The 13,056-nt window shown below is 44.2% G+C and overlaps 1 protein-coding gene across 5 annotated transcripts in view; it reads left to right on the plus strand.

The window, feature by feature from the left end:
- LOC307043194 (ankyrin-3-like) overlaps positions 1–12,928 on the plus strand; it is a 96,993-nt gene extending 84,065 nt beyond the window's left edge. The window contains exons 39-44 of one of the 5 annotated variants that reach the window (XM_079687500.1): positions 96–177; positions 1,510–8,754; positions 9,669–9,743; positions 10,005–10,136; positions 10,487–10,630; positions 11,140–12,928. In XM_079687500.1, the coding sequence (XP_079543626.1) occupies positions 96–177; positions 1,510–8,754; positions 9,669–9,743; positions 10,005–10,136; positions 10,487–10,630; positions 11,140–11,144 (7,683 nt within the window). In that variant the 3' untranslated portion in view covers positions 11,145–12,928. Of the gene's footprint in view, positions 1–95; positions 178–1,509; positions 8,759–9,668; positions 9,744–10,004; positions 10,137–10,486 lie in introns of those variants that run through there. The other 4 variants (XM_079687501.1, XM_079687499.1, XR_013809296.1 and 1 more) reach the window with 4 other exon arrangements.
- Positions 12,929–13,056: the final 128 nt, after the last annotated feature.

The following is a 13,056-nucleotide window of genomic DNA, read 5'->3' on the forward strand; positions in this document are numbered from 1 at the left end:
ACATTATTATTTAGACCTCATTCTGATAGGTCAGAATCACATTTCACCATATTTTTTATGTTAAAGCATCTTTTGTTCTTTTTTGTTTGTTTCAGACTGAAAAGCCAGAACGACGTCATACCTTTGCCTCCTTAGCTTTGCGTAAGCGCTACAGCTATTTGACCGACCCAGCAGCGAGTGAGTTTCCCATTTTTACCTTACATGACATTTTTCAATTGATTTCAGATATTTATGTGATTTCTATTAGCTTTAGTTTCTAAAGGTCCCTTTATATAGTGTACATATTTTCATATAGCCACAGTATAGAAGGAGATCTACCTGACAACTTGTTCATGAATCATTTCTTCTATTCACCTGATACAAACTCTTTAATCATGTCATTCATCAACCATTTGCATGGTTTACTGTGTGTCACGCTTTGCTTACCCACCCCATGTTGACAAAAAGTCTCCCTGTTTCAACTGTTATGTTATCTTACATTTCTGGAAACACTGGGATTCAATGTCTGTCTGTTCATTTATCATTTGAGCAAAAAATGTTTTGATTCATGTTGAATAAAATATTATTTTCAATTGTTCTCATTTTCTGGTGGCCATTTCACTCTTATTGGCTTTATGATTGTGTGCGGCTGTGTATATCAATGTGGTAACGGGTTGCACTTTACATTAACTTGATTTCCCCTACTCTGAAGATAGTGTTTTTAGGGATAGTTTTGATATTCTACTTTGTGTATTATCAGTACATTGAATTTATTCAAATTCTGGGGAACTGTCTGTGTTTCATTATTCCAGCCTTGACCATCCAAGTCTTTTCTGCAAAAAAGTATTTTGTTAACAATCATTTGATATTATTTAAAATATATTCATAGTTATGACTTGAGAAACGCTGATTTAACAGAAAAACACAGAGCCAATTTAAATATGGCTTTAATTGCAGAGCATTCTGAAAAGGCATGAATGGCTGATTTACTTTTCCCTTTTTGTGAAGTGCAACCTCGTATTTTATTATAAGTCAAGACCAAACAAGTAAAGTGTATTTTGTTTACTAATGCTATACACTTGTGGGGTCCTCTCTGGCATTGAAATGAACTAAATGAAAGGATAAACACATGTCAATCAAACATGTACTGTAAAAGACACTGTTGCAAGAAGGCAAATAGATTTAAGCACATCAAAAGTCAATGGAACTGTATTTATTGTTTATCATGTCATTTTCTGTCAGGTCTACCATATGTCAACATTTTGTTCAAATACATGCTATGTTCTTTATCAGGTGTGTTTTTTCATTATTCACTGATTATAAGACCATCATTTGTCATATCATCCTGGAATTTTTAAATAGGGGCCTTTTATAACAATTCATGTCTAAAGAAATTGTCTTGCTGAAGTGAATATTGCTGTTTCTGACTGACTCAAATTTCTCTTTCTGGTTTTTATGTTTTATTTATAATTATTTCCGTTACTTTTTATTTTGATTTCCTTATTGCTTTGATTTAAATTATTGTTGAAGAAACAACTGATCGGAGCTCGCCGAGAACACAGCCTTCTAGCTACCCTCACAAACCTGTCTTTTCAACGAGATCTTATCAGGCGTGGTCGCCTGTTCCTGTCGCCGTCGCTGGCCAAGCCAAGTCTGGGTTTGGCTCCATCTCCAGTTCGTCATCCAACACGCCCTCTGCCTCTCCATTAAAGTCTGTCTGGTCCATCAACTCTGCCTCCCCCATCAAGACCAACATCCCCGGATCACCTGCCTCTTCAATAAAGTCAGTTAATGAAATGGCCTCTCCCATCAGATCTTACAGAACTATCTCCTCGCCTATAAAAACGGTAGTCCAGCAAAACCAGTACCCAGTCCAGGTCTGCCCCAGCCCCCTGGCCTCACCAGGCAGAAGTACCCCAGATTCTATGTCAATGAAAGGACTGGCAGCATTGTCTGCTAGGACCTCCCCTATAACTGTTTCTGCAGGAGGAAGCCCTCTTCTTGAGAGAGCATCGATAAGCTTGACCCCACCAACCTCTCCCAAATCATCTCTGAGTATGTTCAGTTCACCCCTGCCTTACAAGACCATTTTGGGTGGCTCCAGTTGCGCTTCATCTTCCTCCTCACCTATAAAAACAGTCCCTGGTCTTTCCTCTGTACGTTCCTTTGCCTCAGACGTCACTGGTCCTGCAAGAAACCTTTTCTCATCTCTTACGTCTCCACTTAAATCCAACACCCCTCCAAGCGCTGCAGCTCTTATTAATGGAACTGCGTCGCCTACACAGTACCGCTCTTCATCCCCAACATCTCTTCTCGCAAACAGTCTTCAAGAGAGAATACAAGCCACCACCAATGCCGCAACGACAAGCGTCAATGCAGCCTTTGAGGAGGTTGAAAAAACATTTAATTCTTGTTCTGCAGGCTATGGCACTCTGAAGTCTTTGTCCTCTTCTCCATCATCCTCATATCAGTCAATTAGATCATCAGCTTCTAATTCACTCTACGCCTCTTTAAGATCCCCTCCTAACGCCACCACTGCTGTAACATCTAGTACAATGACTGTTCCAGTGTACTCGGTTATTAACGTGCTGCCAGAGCCTCAGTTCAAGAAGTTACCTGAGGTGGCCAAGTCAGCTGCTGCCCTTCTGTCTCCTCGAAAGACAGTCCCAGTTGAGGTGAATGCTCACATGCAGTCTTCCTTTGCCAGAACTCTTTCCCCAATGAAAACCCCTCATTTTCCTCCTGGTCTGAAATCAAACACTACATCACCACTATCATCCAGTCAAGAGATTCTGAAGGATGTAGCCGAAATGAAAGAGGACTTGATACGAATGTCAGCCATTTTGCAGACAGACCCAAATTCCACAGCCAATAAAGGATTTCAGTCTGATTCTGCCAAAGAGGCTAAGATAGAAGACGAGGAGCCATATAGAATTGTGGAGAAAGTAAAGCAAGATTTGGTAAAAGTGAGCCAAATCCTTACTAAAGATGCTGCGAAAGATGGTAGGGTTACCCATGCGAGGGGTTCTTTGGACGACATACACTTCTCAAAAGTACAAGTTGAACAGCCTCCAAGCAACTGGAGCTATCCGCCAAGATATGAGACTGTGGTTCCTCAAGCAAAATCAAAAACAATACCAGATAGAGATTTCAATCTTTCCAAAGTAGTTGACTACCTGACCAATGATGTTGGGAGCAGCTCTTTCTCCAAAATGCACGACACAAAGCATAAAGCAGATGAGGGCAAGAGAGAAGGAGAGGGCAAGGAGAAACAGAAACGTGTCTTAAAACCCACCATAGCAGTTCAGGAGCATAAGCTCAAAATGCCTCCAACAAACATGCGCTCTTCCCTTTCAGACAAAGAGTTCAGCAAAGTAGCAGATGTGCTCTTTGGAGCAGACACTGTGCTAGACTCACCTGATGATATCTCACATGAGCAAGATAAAAGCCCCCTCTCAGACAGTGGCTTTGAGACCCGCAGTGAAAGGACACCCTCTACTCCTCAAAGTGCTGAGGGAATGGGTCCCAAGGCCCTTTTTCAGGATATCCCAGTTCCCCCAGTAATCACTGAGACTAGGACTGAGGTTGTACATGTCATCAGGAGCTATGAGCCACCAGAGGATAACAAACAACCTGCAACGGAGGATGCTCATCCTGTCAGATATATTGATTCAGACTTTAAAGGGCATCTAGCTACATCAAGTCCAGATCAGAATAAATGCTATTCAATAAAAGTCAGCCCTGATGAAGATCCAATGGGAAAAGGGATGAGGGTAAAGGAGGAGACTCACATCACTACAACTACCAGGATGGTGTACCACAAACCACCTGGCAAAGAAGCAGCATCGGAGCGCTGTGAGGAAACAATGTCTGTGCATGACATAATGAAGGCTTTTCAGTCAGGCAAAGACCCTTCCAGAGAGCTGGCTGGACTTTTTGAACACAAGTCTGGCAACGAGGAAACATCTCAAAGAGTCCTCGAGGACATCTCCAAACCTAAAGTTGAAAGAATAATTGAGGTACACATTGAAAAAGGCAATAAAACAGAACCAACTGAGGTCATCATCAGGGAGACAAAAAACCATGCAGAGAAAGAAATGTATTACTACCCAGGGAATAGACAGGAAGAGGATGAGCCTGAGGAATCACTTCCAGTGTACCTTGACTCCCCCAGAGTAAACACACCCATGTCACAAGAGGAAGACAGTCGCCCTAGTTCAGCCCAACTCATGTCAGATGACTCTTATAAAACACTTAAGCTACTTAGCCAGCAATCTGTCGAGTACAATGATGATGAATCATCAGAGCTTAGGGGAGAATCGTATAATTTTGCAGAAAAAATGCTTCTCTCTGAGAAATTTGACCAGTCTCATTCTGACACAGAGGAATATCTGAGAGATAGGTCTCGCTTCCACTCACCAGACAGAAGCAGTAGCAGTGAGGGTAGATCAGGTGGGCCGAGGACAGAGTATGTCTTTAGGTCGTCGAGAAATGTGTATGACAAATCTGGAAGAATGGCAAATGTTGATGATAACTTTGACAAACTAACACTTTTGCAGTACTCGTCTGAGCCTGGTAGCCCAAAGCAATCAGTTTGGATGCGTGTGTCTGATGACACACAGAGTAAGGATAGAGAACAGCTTATCTACGAGGACAGAGTGGACAGGACTGTAAAGGAGGCAGAGGAAAAACTCAGTGAGGTATCTCAATTCTTTCGAGATAAAACCGAACAGTTAAACGATGAGCTCTTGTCTCCAGAGAAGAAGTCTCGAAGACCTGACTTCAGGGAATCACGATCAGGCCCGAGTTCTACACACAGCAGTCCAGAGAGGTCAGCTTATAGAAGTGGGGCTAGTGGAGAAGAGTGGAGCCGAGAAAGGCTTAGGGACAGATTCAGCTCCAGTGATAGAAAATGTGCAAGCTTACCTAGTAGTCCAGAGAGGAGAGTATTGATACACTACAGTGATTCAGACGCTAGAAAACAAGGAGATGGTACATCACAGGGAAGCACAGGAGAAAGCCCTAAACCTTTTCAAATGTCTTCCTCCAAAGTAAGTGCAGTGAGGCTGAAGTTTGAGCAAGAGGCTCAAAGGCAAGATAGGAGTTCTCAGGGTGGCCAAGATTCAAATCCCCCTATTAGGAAACTTCAGGAAAGTAAGCTACCAGTGTATCAGGTGTTCGCAGGACCAAGCATTCCAAAAACGCCAGACAGTCCGGGAAACCAGAGAAGATGTGTAGATAGTGAATCAAATAAGTTCTCCCCCAAGCATGAGACCAGTGGAAAAGACCAGGAAGATAAAAAGTTATTCAAAACATGGGAGAACCAAGACTATGGAAAGTATAAACCCCAATCTCCCAAAGTATCTCATTCTTTAATCCTTGATTCTATGAAAGATGGCAATAATAGTGATTCCCAAATGCAAGAAACCACTAAGAAAATAATATACACAGAATTCGTTGTCCATGAAAGTCCAAATAGCAACGATGGTCTAAAAAAAAACTCGGAATCGCAAATTCCTTTAAGAAAGCCTTGTAATTTCTCGGAAATTCAAAAATCCACCACATTAAAATTAGATTCCACTGTTGAACAACAGGAAAGAGCAGGGTCTCACATACCTACTTTAGCTAGAAGTCGATTACACAGTAGCTCTGACTCCAACAAGTCTACTCGTGGATCATCCCTAGGAAAATCAACAGACTCATCAGACGGTAGCCTATCAAATGTAGTGTGTAACGGTGTTGATGGTGACCAAGCAGATTATTTGGGTGAAATAACTCCTGTAGTTGTCACAGAGGGTTTCAAAGATATTAAACCCCTTCCTGTCTATGTTAGTATCCAAGTAGGAAAGCAGTATGAAAAAGAAACAGCCTCGGGGCAGCTGGGAACATACAAACAGATAGTAAGCCATGAGAGTAGGACAGTGCAGGAGACTAGAGGTGCATTTTACACTGTCAAGCAGCCGTCTCCATTTCCCCAAGGAAGTCCAGAAGATGACACTCAAGTGACTTTCATGGACAGCTCTGGGAAAAGTCTTGTGACCCCTGAGACACCAAGCTCAGAGGAGGTGAGTCTGGTCTCAAAAACACCAGAGTCTGTGATAGGCTTCATGCCTGGCATGCCAAGCCCTATCCCTGAGGAATCTGAGGAAGAAGACGGAAAGACCTTCATCTACAAGGGGCCATCAAAGGAAAAATCCAAGCATGCTTTCCCAGAGAATCACAGTAGAAAACAGGATGCAGAGAGACAGAAGTTAAAGGAGAAAAGAGTGGCTTATATTGAGTTTCCACCTCCTCCTCCTTTAGAGGCAGAGCAGTCCGACCCCGAGAAAAGGGGGTCTTGTGCTTCTTCTGAGGCAGAGACAGAGATGATTGAGGTTAACCTCCAGGAGGAGCATGATAGGCACCTCTTAGCGGAGCCGATCATCAGGGTCCAGCCTCCGTCCCCTGTTCCTCCTGGAGCTGATAACAGCGACTCCAGTGATGATGAGTCCGTCTTCCATCCCATCCCTATAAAAAAGTACACCTTCAAAATGAAAGAGGAGGGAGATAAACACCAGATACCAAAACAATCTGAGAATAATGGCAATGATAATGAGTCTGGGATCAATGGTGTTGTAAAGGAGGAGGATGTTGACTTTGAACAAAATGGCAATGACCAGTCAATTACTGACTGCTCCATAGCAACCACTGCTGAATTTTCACATGACACAGATGCTACTGAAATAGACTCTTTAGATGGGTATGACCTTCAGGATGAGGATGACGGCCTGAGTGAGGACCCTCAATCATGTAGTATGTCCTTTGATGGAAAAACAACCGACCGCTCATTTAATCAGTCAAAGCTTGAAGTGATAGAGGAAGAGAAATGTGAAGAAGGGGGGGAGAATGGGAAGACTAAAACCAACACATCGTCAGCCAGTGGAGATGAAAAAGATTATACCCTCGAAGGAAGACATCCAGAAAGGCAGAGCTTTGCAGATGAATACTTTGGCTACCAACTTGAAGAGGAGCTAAATTCTACCTTTAAAACTGTTGCCACCAAAGGCCTGGACTTTGACCCCTGGTCTACCAAAGGGGGTGATAATGATGGAGTTTTTGATTCCAAAACAAAAGACGACGATCCAAAGCCCTTTGGTTTATCGGTGGAGGACAAATCACAAGCTACAACACCTGACACAACTCCCGCTCGAACGCCGACTGATGAGAGCACACCGACTAGTGAGCCTAACCCCTTCCCGTTCCACGAGGGGAAGATGTTTGAGATGACGCGCAGTGGTGCTATTGACATGAGCAAGCGGGACTTTGTTGAAGAGAGGCTTCAGTTTTTCCAGATTGGTGAGCATTCCTCTGACCCTAAAACAGGGGAAAAGGGGAAAGGGGGCAAGATCCTGGGGGTAATTTCCTCTCAGTCAGGGGAGAGGGCCACTGTAGATGGCATGGTGAAGGTTATAGATACTACCACAGACAGCAGCACAACACCAACAACACCAGCAGCAACAACAGCGAAATGCAGCACTGCACAGCCTGGCAGTGACCCTGGCTATACCGGTACTGACGCCCCCACCTGTGAAGCCATAGCTGAGACCGCCTCCTCATGCACAATCACAGCCTCTAAGGTTGATCCCAAATTACGCACTCCTATTAAGATGGGCATAGCTGCTTCTATAACTGTGAAAAAGGACTCAGGGGATCTCACCGATTGTAAAGCTGATATCTCAGAGGGTCAGATTGTGCCAGAATACATCAGTATAGAGGGTCAGAGTACAGAGAGCCAGACTAGCAGACAGACAGAGCCCAAGTTAGAGAGTAGAGAGTACCCTACTGAAAACTGCAACAACAACAATAACCTTGAGTCCTCCAGTGTTCAGGCCAACTACATTCAGTGTGGTAGTGTGGTGTTTAATTTGCAGTCCTCTTCTGAGCCCACTCTTCAAAAAGCTAGTAGGATAGAAACACTCTTCTGTAGGGAATTAGAAGTGGAGGTACACAACAGCAGTCAAGTGCAGGAGCAGACCAGTGAAGCTGTTAAAGAAAGTGAAGTAAGGCAGCCCAAGTCGAGGCTTCCAGTTAAAGCATCAGGGTGGTCATTTCACACGCAAGGAACAGCCATAGGCAAACAGAAGCCCAAACAAGTTTTGACGGTTGAGGTCAGGAAAAGAGGAGAGCCAGCCATAGCCAAAGTAGAACCAAGGTCTAGGATACCAATCAAGGATGTTAAAAAGAGCAGCCCTGCGGCCACAGCTAGCTCTCTTGCTTCTGTTCGGGTTACCTCACGTCCAACTAGGGCGTTGGACACAGGGAGAGCAGCCATACAGTTGCCCTCAAGGTTACCACTGAAGGACAGGCACCAGGTCAGCAATGTCACAGTTGAGGGAGCATGTAGACAGGCCAGGCAGGAGAATCCTAGTGAGGTTTGTAAGCGCACAATCGAATACTTTAAAGGCATTAGCGGGGAGACGCAAAAGTTGGTGGACCGCCTGTCAGAGGAGGAGAAAAAGACGCAGACAGAGCAGTCGGAGGAAGACAGCACCTCCCGGAGCACCTCTCTGTCGGACGCCTCCCAGCCTTCCCAGCCCTCCCAGCCCTCCCGCTCATCCAGGTCTGGTAGAGGTTCGAGGGCTGAGGCCGGGGCCGCGTCCGTAAGGGCAAAGGTGGCGACGACGGACAGGGCCTCCGGCAGTGAGAGGAGCAGGAGGAGTAGGCGGACTGGTGGGAAGGAGGGCAGTCAGGGACTCACAGGGTCTCGAACGCCTCCCATCGCGGAGATCAAGCCTAGTTTGTAAAACTTTCACACTATGTTTAAAATACATCTATATATTTATATATTTCACTTTTAGTTGCATGACATTGTTGTGATCGTTTGATGGATTGACTGGAATGCCTGTGGCGTGTTTACATATTCTCTTCAGAACAGTAGCTGTCATTTAAATTTATTTTTTGTCATTGATGTACTGTGTACTGTATTGTCTTTGTTGCAAGATTCTCTTCTCTCTGTTCCCCCTTTTCAACCCTTTTTAAACCTCGATTTAGTAGATGAGCATGCCAGTAGTAGTGACTGGTCCACTGGCACAACCAGTCCCTTTTTTAACAACTCCCTGGTCTGTCTGTCTATCTGTCTGTGCGGGGTGGCTACCAAGTTATTGAAGTAGTTTGTTCTTACTGAATTGTCATTTCAACTAGTGTTGGCAAAGAACACACAAACGCGTCTTTGCATGTTGACATTTTAGATTCTAACATAGACTTTTTCATCCTAGATTAGTAGAAAAACAAGTCTGTTGTTGAGATTCATGTTATGCTTTGTGTTGTGTGGTTCTCATGACAGTTACTGCCTGCCTAGAGGATACATACCACAAACAGTCACAGAGCACCACTTACTCTATGAACATATTTAAGTTGTCCATAATGTCTCTGATGTAAAATATCCTTTTCTTGCCATCCTGGGGAAAATGTAACCCATATCACACTTATATACTAACCATTATAGTATACATCTAAAACACAACCTTGATTAATATTGTTAATTCTGATGAACAAGTGGCCAGAAAAGGAAAAGTATACACATGTTTATTTCTCTCTTACATTAGTGTAAATAAATAAATAAAGGCTACAAACAAACAAACAAACAAACAAGTGTATAGGGGGAGAGGAATGTGAGGGTATTGATGAGTCATTGTCCTCCGTCTTCCCAGGTCCCCAGAGTCCTTGTGAGCGAACAGACCTGCGCATGGCTATCGTTGCAGATCACCTGGGACTCAGTTGGACGGGTAAGAAACCTCCTGCATTGCATCTTTTCTCCCCCTGACTTCCTGTCTTTGGTCCTATCAGCCTCAAACCCTGTTATTTACTGCCATCTTCAGGCTAACAGAGCATATTACCACTCATCTATGCTGTTTTTGTTTAATCATTTTAAAATGTAAATATATATGTATTGTACATTACCTTCTGCTGTCTGCATTTGCACTATGAATAAAATGTCAACATTAAAGGTTGAATATTTATGAGTTTCTTTCTGTGTCCCATCACAGAGCTGGCTCGGGAGATGAACTTCACAGTGGATGAGATCAACCACATCAGACTAGAGAACCCCAACTCTCTGACAGCACAGAGCTTCATGCTTCTTAAGAAATGGGTCAGTCGGGAAGGAAAAAATGCCACAAGTAAGACTATTTTTATAGTTGAAAATCTCTGACTGTCTTTTTATTTCTTTCTCAATCTTTGTTCTAGATAAAAGGCACAAAAATTACAAACTTTTTGTCATTTAATGTTTTCTGTGTTTGTGGAGTTCATCTTAATGTGCCCTTCTTATTTGTCTTTCTCCGGTCTATCCTCCACACTGTCCTTCTTTTGTATTATCATAACTCTAATATGTGGTGAAGATGCACACATGCACACATACTGTATTTGACTCTTCGGAAAATAGTTTTTTTTTTTCATTTGCTCCAATGTACAAACTTTATTTCATCTGATCTCAGGCAATTCAATAACATCTATGTGTGTTTTTCCACAGCGGATGCCTTATCTTCAGTGCTGACCAAAGTCAATCGGATGGATATTGTGACTTTACTGGAGGGCCCAATATTTGACTATGGTAACATTTCAGGCACGAGATGTTTTGCCGATGATAACGCTGTTTTCCGGGATCAGGCTGATGGTAAAGTTTAGCTCTGTCTAGCTGACCTCTTACCTCTCCCTGCTACCTTTATCTGGTGTGCCAATGCATGGATCACAAATGTTTAGTCCTGGTGCAAATCTCTAGAGAGGCTGATTTACAGTCCGATTTGGATTTTGTTTGAACAACTGGCTCCTATGTAGTTCCTCAAATGCATTCCTGATTAATATTCTTTACAGACATGCCATAGAAATGATTATATTATTCTTCTTATAAATTGCATCTATATATAGCCATGCTTGTAGACACTTGCATTAACTTGAATTGACTTCTGTTGAATTAATTACCATTTTCATTTAAATCAGGGTAAACATTCCTATACAAATCAAAATAGTGTATCCAGTTGTGACAAACGAGTAATATCCACTATTCCAATCCCATTCTTAGTGCATGCTGCATTCTACGTACTGCTTTAGATGTTTTTGCAATAATGTCTGACCTGAGTAGAAATGATTTAACCCTGTAGAGTCTGCTTTTCTTTGTTGGTTTAGTTTAGTTCTCATAGTTCTCCTCCAGTTCCTCTGAGCCTTCCTTGGATAGATGAGAGAATCTCTTCCTTTGTGAAATCAGGCTGCCTCCTCCGCCTCCTCCTCCTCCTCCTCTTCCTCCTGCCTCCCATCACCTCCCCGCAGCAGTATCTACTTCTGATAACGGCACATAGCAGCTCTTAACAAATCAAGAGTCATGTGCTGCCCTCTCCTTATCCATGCCTCCTCCTCCGCAAATCCTGAGTCATGTAATTCATTCATTGTCTTCTTGTGCACGCATGTTTCACACTAAACAATCTTTTATGTCTTCTTTTCCACGCCTCCTCAATTTTTTTATTATTTTGCATCCTTTCCCATAGTTTGCATTATTATCCCCCTAACTCCTGGGAGCACTCAAGCTGCCTTCATCCTGCAGCCACCCACCCCCTATTTTCCGACGCTGACCCCTCCACCCACTCCTCTTTCACCGACTGCAGCACCTCCCGGCAGCATCTTTTCCCTGCGCCGCTCTAAGAGTTATGAGTCCTCCATTTCGCTCAAAGACTTGGCACCTCCAGCGCAATTTGAATCGCCCCAGTTCAACTTCCTCTCACCGCCTCCCACCTGCCTCATCCCTCAGTGTCCCCCTGCCGATCCTTTTTCTTCCAACATGCCCTCACCTATCCCTCTCATCACCTCACCATTACCTTCCTCACCTGTTCCTCCTTCTTCTTTGGTCCCGTCCTCCGCTAAGTCGGCCCCACCCTCCCCCACACTCCCCACTCCGGCTCCAATCCCTTCACAAGCTGAGCAAAACCCCTCCTCTTCAACATTATCTGGAGCTACCTCCGACCTGCCCTCTCATACTGCTGCCAACCACGTTGACTCCCCCTCTAACCTCTCTGAACCCCTCACACTACCTGTTTCTTCCACCCCCTCCTCACCCTCAGACATTGCCTCACCCTCTGTCACCCTGTCTCCAACTAAAGAGTCTTCGGTGACTCCGCTGGCCTCTCCCTCTCGCCCTGTCTCCCCTCTCTCCTTATCTTCTCTCCCTCCCATCTCTCCCTCTGGGTCCCGTTGCCCCAGTCCTTCCTCCCCTCCCCTCCGCTCCCTGTCTCCCTGTCCTGCATGTCAGTGTACCTTTCCGCCCTCCACCCTCCCAACCCGAACACCCATTTACCCTTCCACAATGGAAGCCTTCATTTAGCATGCTTTAACCTTTTTCTGTTTCTTTTCCTTCCCACATCTCTCATCCGTCAAATATCTCATGTCATCTCATAACCGAACAAAGTATTAATATCTTACACTCATCACAATCCGTACAATTAATATGGCCTTACATCACTTATGTATCCCACTTTCAATGTCTTACCTCACACTAACTGAAAATCAAACAACTATTTATTATCACATCATATCTTATTTTGTATTTGTGTTGAAAACTGATTTTTTTTTTTTTAAACATGCACTTTAAAAAGTATTGCATGTATTTATTACATTTTACTGCATTAGCTTTGTGCATTTACACTTCAGTCTTTGTACCATCTTCCATGTCATACAGTATTTGTGTTAGGGTGTGTGTGTGTGTGTGTTTCTCGGTGTGTTATTTTCCTTTGTGGCATGCTTCGGTGGGTGTCTGTCTCTACATTTGTCATCCTGTCACCTACAGATTTTCAGAGCATTCTAGCGGAGCTGCAGTCCCCCGCCACACTGCACTCCAACCCCAACTTCCTGGAGCCCGAACTCCCCGTCACCCCCAACCCTGCCCTTGCCCACCACCAGCAACACCATTACCCAGACCCAGACACCCCTTTGCTGGCCGACTCCCAGCCTCAGCCCCTGCCCTGGAGCCCGGGGATAGAGAAAGGCGGAGAGCCAGAAAGCCCCCCTAGGAGCCCCCCCAGACCCTGTGAGCTCGCCTTTCCCGTCCCAGTCTTT

This window comes from Notothenia rossii (assembly GCF_949606895.1).
Source record: "Notothenia rossii genome assembly, chromosome: 6".
NCBI lineage: Eukaryota > Metazoa > Chordata > Actinopteri > Perciformes > Nototheniidae > Notothenia > Notothenia rossii.